The following is a 21367-nucleotide window of genomic DNA, read 5'->3' on the forward strand; positions in this document are numbered from 1 at the left end:
ATCGCCCTTGCAATGTTCAGTTAAAGCATTATGATGTGATATTGTCTGGACTCATAGTATGAAACAATGGTTTGTTAAGCTAAACCATAATTTTGTTAGATTTTAACCCAAGTCTGCCTACAAAATACAATTTGTTTGGGGCCAACAAAATAGGATTTGAAACCATGGTCTGAAGCTGGTTTTCAAACTACAATCTCTGTTAACTGTGTTAACCCAAGTCTGCCTACAAATTACAATTTGTTTGGGACCAACAAAATGGAATTTGAAACCATGGTTTGAAGCTGGTTTTCAAACTACCATTTCTGTTAACTGTGTTTTGTTACGTCTGAATTCACAACCCATTAACAAACCATTTGGGGTGGCTGCTGAACTATGGAGATCGGAGTGAACATATTAATGTATGATATTGAGTCCTGAGCAGACGGGAAACAAAAGCAGTTCCAAAAGATGTCTTTTGTACATCTGGAAGCTCAATCTATAATGGGGGTTCTTAATTGCAGTTAGCACAAACCATGATCTCACTCTACATCTGAACCCAGAAACTATCACACTCACTTTTCCTACGCTCATAACTGGCAACCAATAGCAATAGCAATAGCACTAGCACTTACATTTATATACCGCTATATAGCCGAAGCTCTCTAAGCGGTTTACAATGATTTAGCATATTGCCCCCAACATTCTGGGTACTCATTTTACCGACCTTGGAAGGATGGAAGGCTGAGTCAACCCTGAGTCAACCAACAAAGTGAAACAATTCTAAGAGAACGTCTTCTTCACCATGAGCCCCACCGCCTGTTGAGATCATCTAGAGAGGTTCATCTGCAGTTGCTGCCAACTCATTTGGTGGCTACTCGGGAATGGGCCTTCTCCTTTGCTGCCCTTGGACTTTGGGATGCACTCCCTGTTGAAATAAGAGCCTCCCCATCTCTGGCAACCTTTTAAAAGGCACTGAATTTATTGACCCAGGCTTTTAATTAGATTCATGGTTTAAATTTTTAATGCTGGTTTTAAATGATTTTAATGTTAATGTTTTTTTAATGATTTTAACTGTTAATTGATTTTAATTGTTTTTAGTTGTTGTAAACCACCCTGAGCCATTTTTGGAGGAGTGGTACGTAAATTAAATAAATCAAATAAATCAAATAAATCAATAATTCTGAGTGCAACACTGTAGCATATTCTCCTGTGTCTTTAATAAGAGGATATGGATCGCTAGCAGCCCCATGTTCCTCATAATACGTAATTTCAGAGAACAATTTCTTATGGGACCGCTAACAGAGTTTATTATTAATTTATCATCATCATCATCATCATCATCATCATCATCATCATCATCATCATACTACAACTATTATTATTAATTTGGGATTAAAAGGGAAATAATTTTAAAGAGATCCCCACATTTAAATAAAAATTTTTACTTTAATTCTGCAAATGGTCAAACTGACATTTAAGCATATATTTGTAGCCTGATTCTATAGCAATAAGTATATTTTATATATGCAAGTATGTGTTGCTTTGTATGACAGATTATTTTGCATGGGAGATACAAAGTTTCCCTACAAAAAACCTTTAATTTATTCACTGTGATCCATGGACAGAGAGCTAGATTGAATAGTGGGGCTCATGTCTCACATTGGATTGTGGCCCCACTGGTTCATACACAATATGGAACCTTGGTTAAACCCTAGTTGCACATCATATCTCTGAGTTCCAGGAGCATGTGCTCCCCCTGCCATACTGACATGAGAGTCTACTTCCAATTTAGGTTAAAATAAACCAAGATTGATCATGTTTTCATATATATATATATATATATATATATATATATATATATATATATATATATATTCTAATAAGCATGTGCTCCTGAGGCTCAAAGAAGTCCAGTGCAGCCAGGTTTTAACCAAGGTACCATGTGATGTCTATACCAGGGATTCTCAACGTTGGGTCCTCGGATGTTATTGGACTTCAACTCCCATAATCCCCAACCAAAGGCCAATGGGGCTGGGGATTATGGGAGTTGAAGTTAAAAAACATCTGGGGACTCAACGTTGAGAATCCCTGGTCTACACTAGCCTACTGTATAGCTTTTGGCTGGTAACCAGCACCCAGCCTCAACTTCCTTCTGTAAAATCGGAATAACAGTGACCTGCATCATAGGGTCAATGTGAGTGTGAACACAATAAAGGTGTAAACTCCTTTGAAAACTAGAAATTATATTCTAGTCATTATAGTCTATAACATAACTGATTAATATTGACAAACAAGTCTTTCCATTTTATATAGCATTATCACTTGCATCAATAGTTGTGTTTCCCCCCACTCCCATGGAAATGAGTGGGACAATTTGCACTCCCAAGATGGGGGAGAAAATGTACAATAATGTGGTTTGCTGCCCCAAATACCTTAAGCACAGTTTGGAATCAGGGCCTTGATCTGCATGAACCCAAGAGGTCTCTGCCACCTATATGAATGCTGTCATTAAAAAACATACCTATCAAGAACATTTCGCAATTCTACAGCCATCCTGTCATACAGTTTCAGCTTTGATATTTACTCATCTTACTATGATAAACAGCTAATTCTTAAAATTATAGACATTAGGCAACATTTCATTCTACAGGCTTGGTTGCAAAGCCATTGAAAGCTGTGATCTCTTCATTACTAAATAGTAGAAATCCAAATGGCAGTGTAGAAATAGCCTTGGTTTCTTTTAAAAGCAGATTAACCTTCCTGGAGACTATCAATCTAGTAGCAATCTCCCCTAAATCCCCTCTCCCCCTCCTTTTACCCCAACCATCTGCTACTGGGACACAATAACCAGGAGATAGAGATTTCATACAAGATTATACTTAATTCTCAAACTGAAGTTTTAAATATCTCTGCTAGTGTTCTGTATGCTGTTTCCCTCCCTTTCCCGCCTAATATTTCAGTTTACAAAAGAAAATGATTCAGTGGCAGCAGCATGGGGTTTATCAAGTCATGTTGCTTTTCACACCTAGAGCCGCCTGCAGTATTTAACTTCCTGTTGCTTTGTTCTCCATCAATATGCATACCAAAATAGAAGCCGTACTCAAGATGTCAAAATATCAAACCGTGAGGAAATAGCAATGGCGATCTGCAGCCATACCTTCAGTACCAGCACAGCAGTCAAGCAATTTTGAAGAAAACTTGTATATTGAGACTTTTCACAAACATAAGATGAGCATGGGAATTTGTTTGGAATCAGTAGCTTTAAGCCCCCTACCCCGCCCCCCTTTTCTTCATTTGATGTTTGGTGTGCAAAGCCCTGAGAAGTTGGTAATGTTCTATTAGCCTGCTGAGCAACCTGGATTTTGTTTATCCTGAAGCAATTCAGTCTTCTGAACTGCATGAGCACTGAGAACAGTAGGATGAAGGTTATTTTTCTTGTAAATGCAGAATCACATATGGCTAAAATTATTTCACTGAAACTACTACTCAAAAACTTATCACATTTTCAGCTTGTTAGAGTTGCTGTGAGATAAACTGTGTGTGGAATATGAATGGCATAGAACCATGCTGTTTGAAAATGGAAGCTAGAGCAAGGATGCATATAATATGAAAGTGAACTAATTAGGCCAAAATCCAGAATTGCCTGTGCAGAACAAGCCCTACTGTTAGGCAAAGCGAGGCACCCTGTCTCAGCTGGCAGATTTTGGGATGCCAATAAAGGGAAGCAAATTGCCAATAATCTATATAATTATTCTATTTCTATGCATTACATTGGTGTATAATTTGAGTTTTGTGCTCCAGGTACTAACGTGTCTTGGACAATCTCTAGCCAGGAGGCTAACTCTGTACATGCAATAAGGCTTTTGACATACTCTTTCCCTGTGGCAGACCATGTCCATACTGCCTTGACACAGGATGGGGGTGAAAAATTGACTGCGATGCTGTGTGTGAAGTGGGGGCAGGATGCCAAAAGCCCAATAATATACATGTTCAAATGAATATGTGTGTCCTATGAAGTTCTCTAAATTACAGCTTCAGTCCAGTTGTTCAAATAATCATCACAAATACATTTTATTTGTTCCAGGAGGAAAACCTGCCAGTTGCTGCCTACCTTCTCTACACTGCTCATGGCTTGGAAGTAGATGTTATACCCTTTCCGAGGAGCCAAAGGTGGGTTCCAGAAGCCTTGGTAAGTTCTATTATCACCAACTGTAAAAGGGGCTGGTTCAGGAAGGTTACCCGGTGGCAGTTCAGCAGCAAAATAATATGGTGAGCCCCCACTCAGAGCACTGTGGTATGTCACAGGAACCTGGTAGCAATCCATTGCACCTGTTTCTCGTTTGGTTCGATGAGGATGCAACTCTTCCACAACAATCTGGTAGGCACTGTTCAAACCAAGAGAAAAACAATACATCTAAGATGATGCCAGAGTTATAAACACATGGCTATGTTACACCAAATGGTAACACCATGGTCAGTTCAAAAACACAAAATAAAGACACAAACAGACATTCAGATTGCACTGTATACTTCTAATACTTAAATTATTGCCAATGAAAGGTCGTAACTGGGCAATGGTTGATTTTCACTAATTGTATCCCCACCCCCCGCTAATTCTCCTGTGCTGTTGCTCTCAACCTCTCCCACTCAAGAATCTAATGGAACAAGAAGAAACCTCTTCTCAACATTAACATAGACTTTGATGTATTAAGCAGCTCAAGAGTGGATCTGACATTAGGCATAGACATTTATAAGAGATTAAGCTTTTTGCTTGATAATTTGTAGCATTTGAAGTTAGCATTTGCCTTTGAAATGATATTGTAGAAAGCTCAGCTTCAAGGCCCAACGTGACTGCCTCCAAGCAATGCCCGAAGCACCCATTTGTAGTTGTCATATTATTAGAGACAGAGCGTGTCGACAGGCATCTCTACCTTTGACCTTGCTGTGGCATCTAGCTTGGCTCACAGCTATACAGATCTAAAGTATAAGCGACATCATGTAATACAAGCACAGATGGATGGAAATCTGTCCACTCTCCAAATAGTCTGCCTCCTTTCTCTGCAGTTGCCACTGACAAAAATGTTACAAATTGCTGAAGCAGATGGCACTCAGCCTATTAAAAAAAGAAACAACAACTCAAAAAGCAAACTTCAGCCTAAACTTGCCAATACTGTCCTCACAATGGCAGTTCTTGGTCATTTTTCATAAAAAAATCTCATTTTTATAGATTTATAATTCCTCTTTTCCCTATAGAGCAAAAGAGCCAAACAACTGAAAGACTAATTGATAATCAGCAGCTGGATGTTTTGATATAAGGTGCTATAAAGGACAAAAGTGAATTTAATTCTCTGGTTTTAAAAAGAGCAGAGCATTTCTAAACCTCCTGTTCATACAAACATATGCAACTATATGCTAATGTTTATTTTTGTTTTTTTTTTGGGGGGGGACTATTTTTAGTATAATAATAAATATATATTTATAGTAAGCAGACATATTTTGTACACTTAAGCTTTTAGAATGTGAGGTCCTCTGGGATAGGGAACCAGCTTTTCATTTATTTTTCTGGGTAAACTGCTTTGAAAATGTTGTTGAAAAGCTGTATATAAATATTCTAAATAATAACAACAATAATAAGCAATACTCTGAGCTGGTTTTTTTAAATGCATGCCTACTAATTGTTCCTGTATAAAATCATGAAGCTTAGGCCAGGTACAGTCATACCAGTAACTTTTCATCCCAGGAGCTTCCAGCTGGTATTTTATTCATAATAAATGCTGAATGTTATCGAGCAAGGTAGCAAGGTTTCTAGATGATGTAACCTTATCCTGTTTGGAACTTGCACAAATTCCATAAAATACTGCTTTCCTTTTCAGTTATGATTTATATAAAGAGGAAGTGTATAGATGGACCATCTGATGGGTGCTATCTACCACCCAACCCACAAAAGAAATGAGTAAGTGGGTGATTTTTAGCACATTTTTAACCTTTTCCCCTAGCCCCCATAGGATCCTAGGGGAATCTGGGAAAAAGGTTAAAAACGTGTTAAAAATCGCCCTGCTTGCCCATTTCTTTTGTGGGATGGGTGTGATTTGTACTCTGCCTAGAGGTTTACATATCATGCAGTATAAAACTATGATAAATAAATAAAAAATATATAGGTAGCACCCATCATGCCCAACCACTCAACTCACTTTGTTGACTCTAGGAGCTACCCATGGGGAACATTGGCGTGTTTAGAGTTTCCCCAATGTTGCCTATGGCTGAAAGACTCATAATGTTTTGTTCTGTCAAACAGCTGTTTCGACAAAACTGTTTCAAAACAAAACACAAAATCTGTTTTGTGCATATCCCTAAGAAGTGGTTTTCTAAGTAGATGGTGACATATCAGAGGGTTGGCTCCTAAGGGCATGCCCCCTACATCTACACTTGAGTGCACCTTTGCTACTTTATGTACAGGTTTTTTTAAAAAACATAAATCAGTTTTATTGCTATTATGATCTTCCACCCCCCTTTTTATTTTCAAACTACATTGTTCACCCTTTGAAATAGCCCTATTGACTAGGGCTATTTGATGCTGTGATCTCACATTCAGCCCACTTATCTTCTGCAATCCAGAGGGATTTTCTGCCTACAAAACTAAAAAAGAAGGATGGAGAAACTTCAAAATGTTGAAGTGTTCCTGCACAGAAATCCCTAGACCTATTTGTCTGAAATCTGGCAAGCTTCATGCTGGCAGAGGGTTCTATCTCTTTCATTTTCATCCCATTTTGCCAAGAAATGAAAATGTTATAGGCATTTTAGCTATTTCTTATTACAATCTAGGGAAACATTATAGTGCTATGTTGCTTATTCTCCTCCCACTAGTAATCACAAGAGTGCAAGAGTATCAAATATGAAATGGTGGTCTCAGCGGCATAATCTATACTCAGAAGCAAGTCCCCTTATATTCAGTAAGTTTTACTCCCAGAAAACATGCATAAGATTGCAACCAACACACTAAAATTCCAGTGGGAGGAAACTGTCACAGGAAGTGATTAACAAACAGCAACAATGTCCAGAGAAGAAAGAAACACTTTAAACGACATCAAACATTCATGTCTTTTGTTACTTTTCTGAAAAATGACTAGTGTAATTTTGCTTTAAAAAAACCAAACAAACCCTGCCTTATTCTAAGCTCCACAGGAGTCAGAGAAGGTTCAGCAGGAGTGGAGTGGGGAGAAGCTGCAGAAGTTTGATAAACCAGAAGCATGTGACAACAGAAATAATCAACTGAAGTAAATTGGGAAAAGCCACCTGTGAGGAAGTACCCCCTAAGAAAGTGAGACACCAGCTCAAACACTGGGTCCTCCTCCCCACACTCCTTTGTCAGCAGTGGTGCAGCATTATATCTGTAATGGATATTAACAAAGGGCTGGTTTTTAACCAGTGTTTCAAGCTGGTTTGCAAGCCCAATCCTGATGGGCACTACTTCCAAAGCAGATTCCCCTTGCTGAGCCTCAATTTATTTATTTTATTTTTATTTTATTTATCAAATTTGTACACCGCCCCAAACTTTGGGCGGTGGGGCTCGTACTGAAGATGCTCTCTTAGATACCCAGAGCCTAAGCTGTTTAGGGCTTTGTAAGTTATAACTACACCTTGTATTTTGTCCAGAAGCCTATTGACAACCAGTGTAGCTCCATCAGTAAAGGAGTAACATGGTCTCTCCAAGATGGCTGAGACCAACCTGCTGCTGCATTCTGAACCAACTGAAGCTTCCAGACTATGTACAAAGGCAGCCCCACGTAGAGCACATTACAGAAGTCAAGTCTGGAGGTTACCAACAGATGTACGACAGTTTTGAGGTCACTGATCTCGAGAAACAGGCGCTGCTGGCATATCAGCCAGAGCTGATAAAAAGCACCCCTGGCCACCGCCTCAACCTGAGAAACCAGGGAGAGGTGTGAATCCAGAAGTACTCCCAGACTACAAACCTGTTCCTTTTGGGGAAGTGTGACTCCATCTAGAACAGGTAGATCAAACTCATCTCTAGAGTTCTGACCCTGCACAATAAGTACCTCCATCTTATCTGAATTCAGCTTCAGTTTATTCTCCCTCATCCAGCCCGTTACTGCTTCCAGGCAGGCATTTAGGGAGGATATGCCAGCTCCTGAAGAAGTTGACATGGAGAAGTAGATCTGGGTGTCATCAGCATACTGGTAACACCCAGCTCCAAATCCCCTGATGATCTCTCCCATGTAGTTTCAGGTAGATGTCAAAAGGCGTTGGAGAAAGTACAGAGCCTTGAGGGACCCCATACTTAAGCTGAGATTTTGAAGCGCAACAGTCTCCAATCAACACCATCTGGAATCTATCCGAGAGGTAGGAGTGGAACCACTGTAAAAGAGTGCCTCCCACCCCCAACACCCTCAGACGTTCCAGACGGGTACTATGGTCGATAGTATCGAAAGCCACCGAGAGATCCAAAAGGACCAACAGAGTTATACTTCCTCTGTCAATTCCAATTGGAGATCATCTATCAGGCCGACCAAGGCAGTCTCCACCCCATAGCCCACCCGAAAACCAGTTTGAAATGGGTCTAGACAATCAGTTTCCCCCAAGACTGCCTGGAGCTGAGAGGCCACCACCTTCTCAATTACCTTGCCCAGCCATGGGAGGTTGGAAACAGGCCTACAATTGCTCAACTTAGAGGGATCTAATGCATGCTTCTTTAGAAGAGGTCTAATGATTGCCTCCTTAAGACAAGGAGGCATCCTGCCCTCCCTCAGAGAAGCATTTATGATTTCCACCAGGCTATCTGCAACAACCTCCTTGCTAGATTGAACAAGCCATGTTGGAAGCAGGCTGCTTTATGGAATTTATGGAAGCAGGCTGCTTGGTAGGTCAATCAAATCTCCACCTATCAAGCCTCCAAGTCTTGTGTGATAAGCCCTACTACCCATAGTACTTCTTTATCTTTCCTTGCTGCTTCAAGGAACAGGCAAAAATCTCCATACCCTTTCTCCCAATAATTTCAGAAGATGGAGAGATGTGGCATCTTGTCTTTGATGCAGTGAAGAGAAGGGGAAGAGTTACAATTACAGAAAAAGATGAAAGATCTCAACCTTTGATTCAAGCGTAATTTTAAAACACAAAGGCCGTTCACACAACCAGCCCTACCCAGGCTTGTATAGCCCTAACCGGGTACAGCTGGTCATGTGGAGTGCTCAATCCTGGTCTCAGTCCTGGCACTCTTCAACTGTGTAGCCTGGGTTTTTTATCTGAGCTAAAAAAGAAAGGTGCATGTGCAACCTGAGCGTCCATGCAGCCAGGTGGCAGGAGTGCCCAGCAGCTGCATCGTGGAATGCCAGAGGAGGAAGTTATCTAGAGCCTGGCTGTGCCACTTCACTGTTCACCTGGTGCACAAGCAGAAGATTGTGGGGATGTCTCATGATTGTGTGCGGGGAGGCAGGTAGAAGCACACCTCCCCAGAACTGGGTAAGTTGATCGTGTGAACCACCTGACTATTGATCAAATTCGACCACCACCTAAAATGCAGAGATAATAATTCAGGGTGATTTAACTCATGCCCCCCCATATCCCTGCCATATTGTTACCATAGAATCAGATGTACACCTTTGGTTGTGTGTCAAACTTGCTTGGGAAACTTATGCTTTGAAACTGGAAGAATTACTTGGTTGTTAGGGGAAAATCCTTTTTCCTACCACAGACAGTTGGGGAAGCAGGCAGCCATTATTGGGTATAGCAAGGTCAGTATTACCAGTATCAAGCCTGCAAGTTTGAATATCTTCATATCAGGTCTGAAGAGTGGATCATCATCTTAGGGCAGTCTTGTACAGTATTTCTCTGAAAGCAAGCTCACAACTGGAAGCACTCACAATTATTAGCTCAGCATTAAACATAACTTATGCCTGTCAGAAACTGAAGAGTATCATGGCTGTAAGCAATGAGGTCTGTCTATGTGCGGCTTGTTACTCCCCCAAACAGGAAGCCTGAGGGGATCAGAGACAGCAGAGCTCAAGGGGAAACATCAGAAGAGTGGAAAGTACATAGATATCTCCATCACCAAGGTGATGGGGCCATTCTCTTAAGAACACCCACGCTTGTGGTACAATAACAGGAGGGATTTTCAGTCTGGTAAGAATTGCCAGAAACTATGTAATCCCACAGAGGCCAATTCTGTGAGGAGGGCATACTACTTGGAGACTGGAGATGCAGGAGTTCGAGGAACTAAAAAAAAAAAAAGCCACACACGCTAGTGTGTACGGACAAAAGACCTATAATTCATTCTGAGGCCATTAAGGTGTAGCAAGTGGCAAGAGAGAAGCCTCACAATGCTTTCACTTGAGGTTCCAAAGAGGATTCGTGTACCTCATATGTACCACAAAACCAGGGGTGTAACTATAATTGAGTGGGTGGGTTCAAAGAACTCGGGCCTCCAAGCTGTCCCACTGCTCCAGGACAGTATTGGGCACATTGGTCAGTTGCAGTTCTACAAGTTAAAGTGAACACAGAGACTAAGTGCTTCTGGCAATTGTAGTAATCGGTTGTTGGGTTTCCCAGGTGGATAAGTCCAGGGATTCAAGGAGGGAGAAGAAGAGAAAATAAAGTAACAGGATTTCCTTAGTTCTGAAGAGGGAAAACTTATATCTTGATGTCTTACTGAGCAATATCAGGGGAGCCAAATCAGCACTATTCAGCAGGTACACATGACAGAAGATCTCTATTATGCGAAATTCAATCGTGTATGAACTGTACATTAGTCAGTTGGTCTGTTTGAACCACTATTGTGCCAAGACCCTGGTTTAGATTTAGCCTCATTTAGAATGCAGGAGAACTGGGTATGGTCTTTGCCTTTCCAAGTTTTTTGCATATGACCTATTTTGTGGCTCAAGACGGGCACCCATTTTTTGTTCTATGCTCTAATCTTATTCAGTGTGAAGGCTAATACCCAATATGGAAGAGAAGCTGCCTGGCAACAGTACAGGATTATAATGCCATTTTAAATCAGAGATGTACAATTTCGTCAAGTGCAACTTAACCAGTGTATGAGTTTACTACTACAATTTCTTTTTCAAGTTATAGTTAAAAGGTTCATGGGTGGGAAACACACATTTAGGAAACTTCATTCTAGAGAAAAATAGTCTATGATCCTGCAGAGTGCAAAGCTAGAAAGTACCAACAGCAGACTCAAAACTGCCTCTGTATTCCCAAACTGTCATGCTAATTTTGTTTTGTAAAATCTGACAAGGTAGCAAAAAGAAAAGTGAGCGTGACCCTGAAGACTGAGAAACTGTGGACAAAAGAGAGGAAAATATTGCTCCTTTCTTTTTTTCACAGTACATCGATGAAAGGGGGGTGGGGGAAGGATGAACAGTTTATTGTATTAATTTTGTTTTCAGATGCTCTTAAAGGGAAAAATATTGTTAAATAATGTCCATCCCCCCAACTATCCACCTGAAAAATCAAGACAGTAGTAGTCTGCAATCAAAGTTTTACACAAGCAACTAGATTGCTCCTGCTGGGAACACAGGCACCTTAGGCTTGCCTTTGCCGCTGTCGCTCCTTTCTGGCGAGCTGCCAACACAAAACAATTGACAAGACTTTTGCTCTCCAAAGCGCCAGGAGATCAGTAAACTTGTCAATTTCAATATCTGGCCAGTTTAGGAGAACAGGGCCAAGGGGGAGTAGAGTGCAATATGGGAATGTATAACGAAGAAAAAAAGAGACAGTGTAATGTTTTATTTATTTGTGATTGAGTTCAGAAGTTGTGTTTTAACTTGAAACCAAGATCTCATCCAGGGAAAGGGTTGCAAAAATCTATTAAATTTCAAGGTAGTGATGGGCAGGGGGAGGGATAGAATTCAACTGTTGCTGTTTCAAGACCAATGAGGCTTAATTCACACAAAGAAAACAAAATGGGAAAATTGATCCTGGATTATGCTATTTCAGATTGCCGGTGAGTGACTGAATGGTTGAAAATAATTCACAGCACGTACAAAACTAGTTTATCATGGAGAAGGCTAAATAGGCATGCTTCTCCCTGAAACCTAGCTTTCAATGTGCAGGGTCACATACATGCACACTCACATATATAAACAGTGTGAATCCCAGTCTACAGTCTGAAGTGGTAGTTTACTGTAAACAGTTCAGTCACTTCATCTGCAGTTTGTGAAAACTATATAAATTAATCAGTCTGAGTTATTTTCTTACCCTTTAAAACAAAGCAATACAGCTTTCAAGTTTGGAAAACAGAACAAAAATATCCCAACATAGAACACAACACAATATCCTATATCCATTTCTGAAAGAGTTAGAAATGTTTTGATCTTTATGGACGCATAAGCAGACGATCAGTGGGAAAGAGAGAGATACCTGCAGATCTGGGGTAACCCACAGATACATCAGTTTTACAAAAATCTGAAGGAAAGAAAGACCCTAGGGGGCCCAAACCCTCAAAACTGGCTCAATGAAACTCAATGAAACTCTATGGAGTGGAATGCTCATGGACTCAGAGGGCACTTAACAAGGTAAGATGAGCTAATGGAACTCAGTAGGGATGTGCATAGAACCACCATCAAAGTTCCATTCTTTCCCTGAGCATATTCTGGTGTGAAAAGTAGTGCATTCGGCTAATTTAAGTGGCAGGATTGTCCATGCAAAATGTGATAGCTACAGGTAAGTGGAATAAAATAAGCATTTTATTCAGAACGGCCTAGAATTCAATGTGCTTCTACACAGCCTTAATGGCATAATTTTCATTACATGCAAGCACTATATATATATAAAATAAATTTGATATATATACATTTGATTTAATTTCTATACCGCCCTTCCAAAAATGGCTCAGAGTGGTTTACACAGAGAAATAATAAATAAATAAGGTGGATCCCTGTCCCCAAAGGGCTCACAATCTAACCCCCCCCCCCAAAAAGATAGACACCAGCAACAGTCACTGGAGGTACTGTGCTGGGGGTGGATAGGGCCAGTTGCTCTCCCCCACTAAATAAAGACAATCACCACATTAAAAGGTGCCTCTTTGCCAAGTTAGAAGGGGTCCAGAACACTGCAGGCTTTGCATTTTTTCACCACCAACTGTAACTTAAAATCTGTGCCAAGTTTATCTTGTGTTCATACTTGCCCTACTGAAAACTAGGCTAGTTTGCCAAGCCTCTGTTGACATTTCAGTGGTTAGCTGTACCACCCTTGTCAGGCAGAAGCTATCTATATCCAGACAAATGTTATGATGTATCTTTACAACACAGAGAGACAAAGAAAAACCAGGTGAATGAAGACAATATGAATTAAGTCCCGTTTTATGAAATTTCAGAAGTATCTGTATGGTATGTAGGAGCAATCCTGCTACAAAAAGCAGGTGAATCCTCCATACAGTACCACAAATTGCAACTGACAACAGTTGGGGGTGGGAGTCTGTTGTTTCACCTGCTTTCTAGCCATGCCCTGACCATTATTAAAATATTGCTAGATCAAACAGGGGCATACCATCCATTAGGCAAGAGGAGACAGTTGCCTCCTGGCCCACTGCCTCAAAGGGCCCCCCAGAGGCCAGTAATGCACACCTGTACCCCCGCGGCCTTGGCACCCACCTGGGTGGGCCACGCATTGGCCGGTGGCCTTGGTGCGGCAAGGACAGCAATGAAGGCGGGGGGCCTTTCCCTTGCCTTCAAAAGGCAAGACCAGCTGTGCCTGCGTGCCCCCTCTTCCATCCAGGCAGAGGGCGGGTCAGGGTTAGGCCAGCCTTTCTGCCTGCCTCATGGCATGAGCAGAAGGTGTACAGTAGGCAATCATCTTGTATCTTGCTGTTCCCTGCTTCTCCTCCTTGGCTCTGCCTCTCGCCCTCCTCCCTTATTGTTCTCCCCCTCTTCTCCTCATCTTTGGTGCACATACGTGGTCACATTCCATTGACTCTCCCCTCTTCTCTCTTCTTCCACTCACACCTAGCACTAGTGGTATTTTGAGCCAGAGCTAGCAGCAAGGCCGTCTCCAGGCATTGGCCAAATTGGACAAAAAAGGGGGTGCTGTAGGTTTGGGGACACCCTCTGCTGACTCTGCTTCGGCTGCAGTGAGCGCCTACTCTCACTTCACTTGCCCTGCCACCTCTGATCAGGCTCAGCTCAGCTGTAGTGAGCCCCTCCCCGTCAACCTACCCGCTCACTGTGTCTGGTGGGGGTGATGGACAAGGGTGAGAGAAGCCATCAGAGAACTAGTCTTGGGAGATCTTTATCAGCCTCTGCTGACTCCGAATGGCAGGGGGAAGGGGACAAAGAGTAATTGCTGCAAGGGCGGGGGTGGAGTGTCTGGCTGGGACAGGGAGAGAACGAGATCATAAGGCTTGCAGGAGATCCTCCTCCAGCCCTGACTCTCTCCAATGTCTCCAAGAAAAAAATGAGGAAAATACTTTGTTTTACTTCAAGGAATCCAAGAAAAATGTTCCTAGTGAAACTGGAGGCAGACAAGGCAGGCAGATAATCTGAAACAGAGGCTAGGTCAAAGTCCAAATGCGAGCAAGTCTTTTGGGGGGGGGAACCCAAAAACCTCAGGGAACAGGGAGTGCAGCAGAGATACAGAGAGAGACCAGAGCAGGCACAGCTTCCCAGGCGAGTTTGAGTCATGTGTGAAGCTCAGTTTGATCGAGCGCTCCTTTCCTGCCTTTTCACTCTTGCGAGCGATTAATAGGTGGAGTCACTTTGCTCCCCTGCTCCTTCCCACAGGAGAGACTGAAAAGGGACAACAAAAACTAATCACTTTCGTGAAGATGATTTCTGGCGAAAAGGGGACCTCACCTCACCTCACCTCGCCGTGCAAGCTGCGAGTGGTGGCCAGGACTGGGAAGGCTAGAGATGCTTCAAACTTCCTTCCTTTGTTAGCAGTATGAAGCATCTCCTTTTAAGTCCCTACTGTAGGAAGGCCCAGGGGAGCAAAGTGACGCCACCTATTACTCTCTCACAAGAGTGCTTAAGGACTTCTCAGCTCCAAATTCCAGCCCCAGGACTTGCCAGCTTCCAGGTAGCACTGGGCATTCTGCAGTTGGTTGCCCCTTCGTCTTAGAGCTTTTCAGGAGGGATTCGGTCTGTGGCTGTGCATGGTCAGTTCAGGCTATATGGGAGTGATGCTTTTTTTTTTGTCCAGAAGCACTGGGAAATGATAAGAGCCCTTCAGAAGTGTTATGCAGCCCTTGGCATGTTATGCTTGGCAGTAAACAGGCACCAAGTACTATCCCCAGTTAAATGTGGGACCAAGCCCATATTAACAGCAGCCAGATCAAGTAAGCCCTCATCGTATTAAAATAGTGCCTTTGTCAAATGGAGTTAACTCTGATATGCTTTTCCTGACCCTACCTGTAACCAGTGGCATCTGCTGAGAAATCATTCTCAAAACTGAAGCTTATCAAAAACTATCTGAGGAGTTCTATGTCTCAGGAAAGACTCAGTGGCCTTACTTTGCAATCCATTGAAAACAAACGAGCAAAGAAAGTGGATATACAAAAGATCATAAACAACTTTGCTGAACTGAAAGCACGAAAGAGACCATTGCATTAAGTTCTGGCTGGTGGTGTGGGATATCATAGTATATGGGTGGTGGTGATACGTCATAGTTGAGATATGTGCAATTATTAAAGTTCTTCTTCATTGATACTGTTGTATTAGTTGATTCTGCTGTTATTTACACCTTGTAACTGTAGTTGGGATGGTTGGCAGAGACATGGGGCCAAGAGAAGGAGAGGAAGGCAGCGAGGGGCCCATTTTAAAATCTCATCTCTGGGCCCACTCCAACTCTGGTATGCCCCTGAGGTCATACATGCCTTTGGATCACACTCCAAAGTAGTTCAGTACATAGACAGGCAAAGATTGCAGGATGAATCACAGTAGGGTTCAGATTGTACCATTTTGCAGTGCATGAAGAATTTATACTTCAGGCAGCTGTCCAAATGGTCTCATAGGAAATAAAACTCTTATGAAATCTATATACTGTAGGAGCCTGAAGAGGAAAAGGGCTTGAATTATAGGCACCAGTTAAGCGCTAACAAATGGAATTAGTTTATGAACTGCATGTTGTTAGCATGAGAATATCTCAAAGGGTGGAACTGAATATCACAGAATTGCAAGAGAACTCACAACACCATGCTGTCACATAACATGCTGTGTTACAGATCACATATTTCCAGCAGCTTCACGCTTCTTGTTATGTCTAGTTCTGCCCGAACAAAAGTGACTAACTTCTGAAGGACAGAGAGCATTCAGACCTCTGTATAGTTTACCAGCCCCAGCTCACTGGCCTGTTTATAGCCACAGCAGTTTAGTGAGTAAGATGGAATCTAGAACAACCTAGATCAATCAAATTTTAGAGTCGGAAGGGACCTTGGAGGTCTTCTAGAGGCCACAGCTCAGTGGCTATGTGGGCTGGCATGGTGAGCGTCTGCATTTCTGAATTTGCAACTACACCACTGGCTTTGTGTTTCTGAAGGAAAGCAGTTTGACACATTTAAGCCCCTGGAGCTAAGGGTATGTAAACCTGTCCAAACAACATACAGACAACTGTATGTGTGTGAACTCTCCTGAGGAATGGAGGGGGGCTGCACTGAATCTTTGTCTCTGCTGAGCATTGTATGTCTGCATGCACATATACACTTGCACAGTAATCAATCATTCACCATTAGATAAAATCTATTTCGATCTCTCCCTCTCTACAACTTTAGCAAATACTAAAACATTAAACTGACCCCTTACCAACCATTAACTCTTTAAACTTTAGGACTAGATGAAAAGGGGCTGGGACTGAGCACTGTTGTTCGCCACACACAACCCACCCACTCCGAAATGGGGGGGGGGGAAGAGTTGCCTAGGAAGTAAGACCCAGGTTAGAGTAGGGACTCCTATATTTGTTGCTCACTTTTGTTTTTTCACCATGCTCCACCACAGGCTCAAGTAGCATATGCATACCAGGGATATATTGCAACTTTTTGTTGCAGACCCATACTTCTCTATAGTAATTCATGAGCAATTTTCTGGCATATTCATGAATCTTGAAGTAACAGTTCAGTAGAGAGGCTTAACTGGGACAGGCTGCCAGCGATAAGCAAAAATCACCTTTTTGTGTGGCTCACTGATGAGTGAATATTTATTCCTCACAGGCTGAGCTAAGAACCTCCAGCTTGGTAAAAGTGAGACTTACTATCTGATTATAAATACCAATTCCTCCAGTCTCCCTTTGTGTTTCATGTCTGCTGTTTGGCTTACAACTTCAGGGGGCCATAAAGAAAACTAGAGATTATGAGATAACGCTTGGCAGGCAAGACACGATTATGTCATGATTAGAACTGTGACTATCACAGCATGTTGTGTCTTAAGAATTGACTGACAGCACCTGAAGATTTGAATTGGATTACTGAACATCTGTTTTGATGAGCATGTGCACAAAGCGGGCAAGAATTGCAAGGGCATATTTCTATAGGGAAGGCTGACTGCTAATACACATCATTAAATACTATCTTTTAAAATCAACTATCTGTTTAACAGCTACATTTTCCTGAGCCATCAATAACAGAAGTGCATTTGGAAAAAAGTAACTTGAGATGTTTTTGCTTCATAACAGCTGGAGCTATACAGCATGAACAGAAGAACCTGGAGCCAGTGTTCCTTCTAAAAGAGATTCTCAGATGTTGTTGACTACAACTCCCACAATCCCCAGCCAAAGGCCACTACAGCTGGGGATGCTGGGAGTTGTAGTCAACAACTTCTGGGAATCCCTGTTAGAGGGAACACTGCCTGGAGCTAAGTCAATTGGTAAACAAATGTGCAGGATCAACATCAAAATAGACCAGGCTTCCCCAAACTGCGGCCCTCCAGATGTTGCTGAACTACAACTCCCAGCATACCCAGCCACAATAAACTGTGGCTAGGGATGCTGGGAGTTGTAGTTCAGCAACATCTGAAGGGCCGCAGTTTGGGGAAGCCTGAAATAGACAATATGGAGGTGGACACGTGTGTTCTATTCACATATATGGGGATGAAGGGAAGATCAGTCTGTGGCTATTTCCTGTCCCAGTCCCACTCCTACGGAAACTTGCTGCTCTATTGTCACAGTCTGTGTGGACTAAATATGTTGCTGTTTAATACCAGGTTGGTCAATAAATTTCTAGTTATTCAGGTTTTAATTCTGAATTAATGGGCTAATCTGGCTTGTATCACCAAGTTCTAGCTGGACAAAGTGGGAGTGGTTGCCTTCTCCCAGCTCAACAAATTGGGTTCAGTATATACATCAGTCTTATCTACAAGGATGGGGGGCAGAGTCGTGGTAGTCTATCATGAGTCTGTCTTCCTACCAAGGTATCCTGTCCAATGGTCACCAGATTCTGAATCTGCATCTTGGAGACAGCACTTAGGACACAGATTCTGTTGGTGTATTGCCACACCTGTTGCTCAGAGGTCTCCTTAGCAGCATTAAATTGTAATCAAATAATTTAAATCTCAGTGACTTTCAAGTTCATGCCAGGGACTTGCCTCTGAGGCATTGTGAGCCTCCCAGAGAACAATTTGTTATGGGGTGGCTAACAAATTTAATTTAATTTAATTTAATTTAATTTAATTTAATTCATTCATGATCATCATGACAACCATGGGGCTGTCCTATTCATGTTGCAAGGCATACACTTGAGCAGAAGGATAATGATTCCATGGAGAAGATTAAAATCACTCTTCTTTTTATTTTCAGATCACTACATTATAGGATGTAGTCTATACAGCTCCTAAGACCTGCAAGGATGAGAGACCTAATAAAACAATTTTCTCTTGGAGGCTTTTTATGGGTCCAGATGGATTCTGGATGTCTCTGGGGCATTTTCCTCCAGTAAGGCTGCTGCTTCTACCAAGGCCCTAGTTGCTTTCTGGAATGGTGAGATGACTTTGGCTATCGATACAAAAGCTCCTGGGTGACCTCTCCAGAACCAGTCAGTGAAGAGAGGTCCATGGTTACCTCAGAGGTATTGGCAATCAAATGGGTCACAAGACTACAGTGATGATGTAAAAGGTGTTGCGCTGAATCCTACTAAAACCAAGTAAAAGCTCAACAACAAGCCTACACTGTGACAATAATGGCAGAGAAGAGAATATATTTCTTTACCACCATTGTGTTAGCAGAAAATTGTTCAGCAGAGCTTTTTCTTGTAGACTGCAGTCTCTTACATTTTGACCATTGGGAACCTGGGGAAGACACCTCAGTAGCCCGCTGTGTCCAATTTGCAAAGCATTTTGCAGATAATAATCACTCAGATGTGACACGTCCTGACTCCACATTGACAGTGACAGAAAATATGGATTCTTTTTATATTGTGCTAACTATAAGGATGTCAACAGATCCTTGGAAATATGAGTTTATTATGTGTTTACCCCTGCTAACTGGGCAAAGAGGCACCTTTTACCGTGGTGATTCTCTTTATTAAGCAGGGGGAGAGTAGCTGGCCCTATCCACCCCCAGGACAGTACTTCCAGTGACTGTTGCTGGTGTCTATCTTATGTTTCGTTTTAGAATGTGATCCCTTTGGGGACAGGGAGCCATCTTATTTATTTATTATTTCTCTGTGTAAACCGCCCTGAGCCATTTTTGGAAGGGCGGTATAGAAAAAGAAATAATAATAATAATAATAATAATAATAATAATAATAATAATAATTCATTGCCTCACACATGGATACTAAAATGTTTAGAAACAACTGGTGTCAGCAAAAACATTCAGATATTTATTTTAAAAAAGAAATGAGCATGTGGAGTACACAGTTAACAATCAATGGCGAGACACTTGGACAGGTTAACATTAGAAGAGGCATTTTCCAAGGGGACTCACTATCCCCTCTGTTGTTTGTAATCGCCATGACCCCACTTTCACAAATACTAAACAAAACAGGCCTCGGATACCAAACATCTAAAACATCCAGTAAAATCAACCATCTGCTGTACATGGACAATCTGAAGTTGTATGGAAAGTCCCAGTCAGAAATCGAATAACTGCTAAGCACTGTCCGTATATTCAGTAGCGATATAGCAATGGAGTCTGGACTAGACACGTGTGATGCATTAATAATGAACAGAGGGAAAATAAGAAAAACAGAAGGAATAGAACTGCCCAATGGAAGCAAGATCAAGAACCTGGAAGAGAAAGAACATTACAAATACTTGGGCATTATCCAGGCTGATAACATTGCCCACACTGAAGTTAAAAGAAAAATTGGAAGTGAATACATCAGGAGAGTTAGAAAAATCCTCAAGTCCAAACTCAATGGCGGGAACACCATACAAGCCATAAACACCTGGGCTATACCTGTTATCAGATACACTGCAGGAATAATAGACTGGACCCAGGCAGAGCTAGAGACGCTGGATCGTAAGACCAGGAAACTCATGACCATCAATCATGCTCTGCACCCCCGCAGTGATGTCGATAGGCTATACCTCCCTTGCAGCTCAGGTGGAAGAGGAATGCTGCAAGTCCATCAAACAGTAGAGGAGGAGAAAAGAGGCCTTGAAGAATATATCAAGGACAGTGAAGAAGATGCACTTCAAATGGTCAATAACAAATGCAATAAGAGCAAAAGTCGAAAAATCAACCACAAACAGCAAGTGCCGCCTTTGTAAAGAAGCAGATGAAACAGTGGACCACCTAATCAGCTGTTGTCAAAAGATCACACAGACTGACTACAAACAAAGGCATGACAAGGTAGCAGGGATGATACACTGGAGCATCTGCAAAAAATACTAGCTACCTGTAGCCAAACATTGGTGGGACCATCAAATTGAAAAAGTGGTAGAAAACGAAGATGTAAAAATATTATGGGACTTCCGACTACAAACAGACAAACATCTGCCACACAATACACCAGATATCACTGTAGTCGAGAAGAAAGAAAAACAAGTCAAAATAATCGACATAGCAATACCAGGGGATAGCAGAATAGAAGAAAAAGAAATAGAAAAAATCACCAAATACAAAGATCTACAAATTGAAATTGAAAGGCTGTGGCAGAAAAATACCAAAATAATCCCAGTAGTAATTGGCGCCCTGGGTGCAGTTCCAAAAGACCTTGAAGAGCACCTCAACACCACAGGGGCCACAGAAATCACCATCAGCCAATTACAAAAAGCAGCTTTACTGGGAACAGCCTATATTTTGCGACGATATCTATAACAACAGCAACAACATTGACAATAAAATTCAGCCATCCCAGGTCCTTGGGAAGGACTCGATGTCTGGATAAAACAAACCAGTCAATAACACCTGTCTGACTGTGTAAAACAATAATAATAATATTCAAATATACTCTTGACCATTGTTCATCATGGTGAATTAAAAAAAAATCTGCCAGGGGTAGGGACAC

At 41.8% G+C, this 21367-nt stretch overlaps 1 protein-coding gene across 19 annotated transcripts in view; it reads right to left on the reverse strand.

Annotated features, from left to right (window-relative positions):
- The window catches only part of PTPRK (protein tyrosine phosphatase receptor type K), a 630811-nt gene that overhangs the window by 115026 nt on the left and 494418 nt on the right, over positions 1 to 21367 (reverse strand). For all 19 annotated transcript variants that reach the window (XM_053285989.1, XM_053285978.1, XM_053286049.1 and 16 more), the window contains exon 12: positions 4091 to 4364. In XM_053285989.1, the coding sequence (XP_053141964.1) occupies positions 4091 to 4364 (274 nt within the window). The remainder of the gene's footprint in view (positions 1 to 4090; positions 4365 to 21367) is intronic.

This window comes from Hemicordylus capensis, chromosome 1, assembly GCF_027244095.1.
Source record: "Hemicordylus capensis ecotype Gifberg chromosome 1, rHemCap1.1.pri, whole genome shotgun sequence".
Taxonomy (NCBI): domain Eukaryota; kingdom Metazoa; phylum Chordata; class Lepidosauria; order Squamata; family Cordylidae; genus Hemicordylus; species Hemicordylus capensis.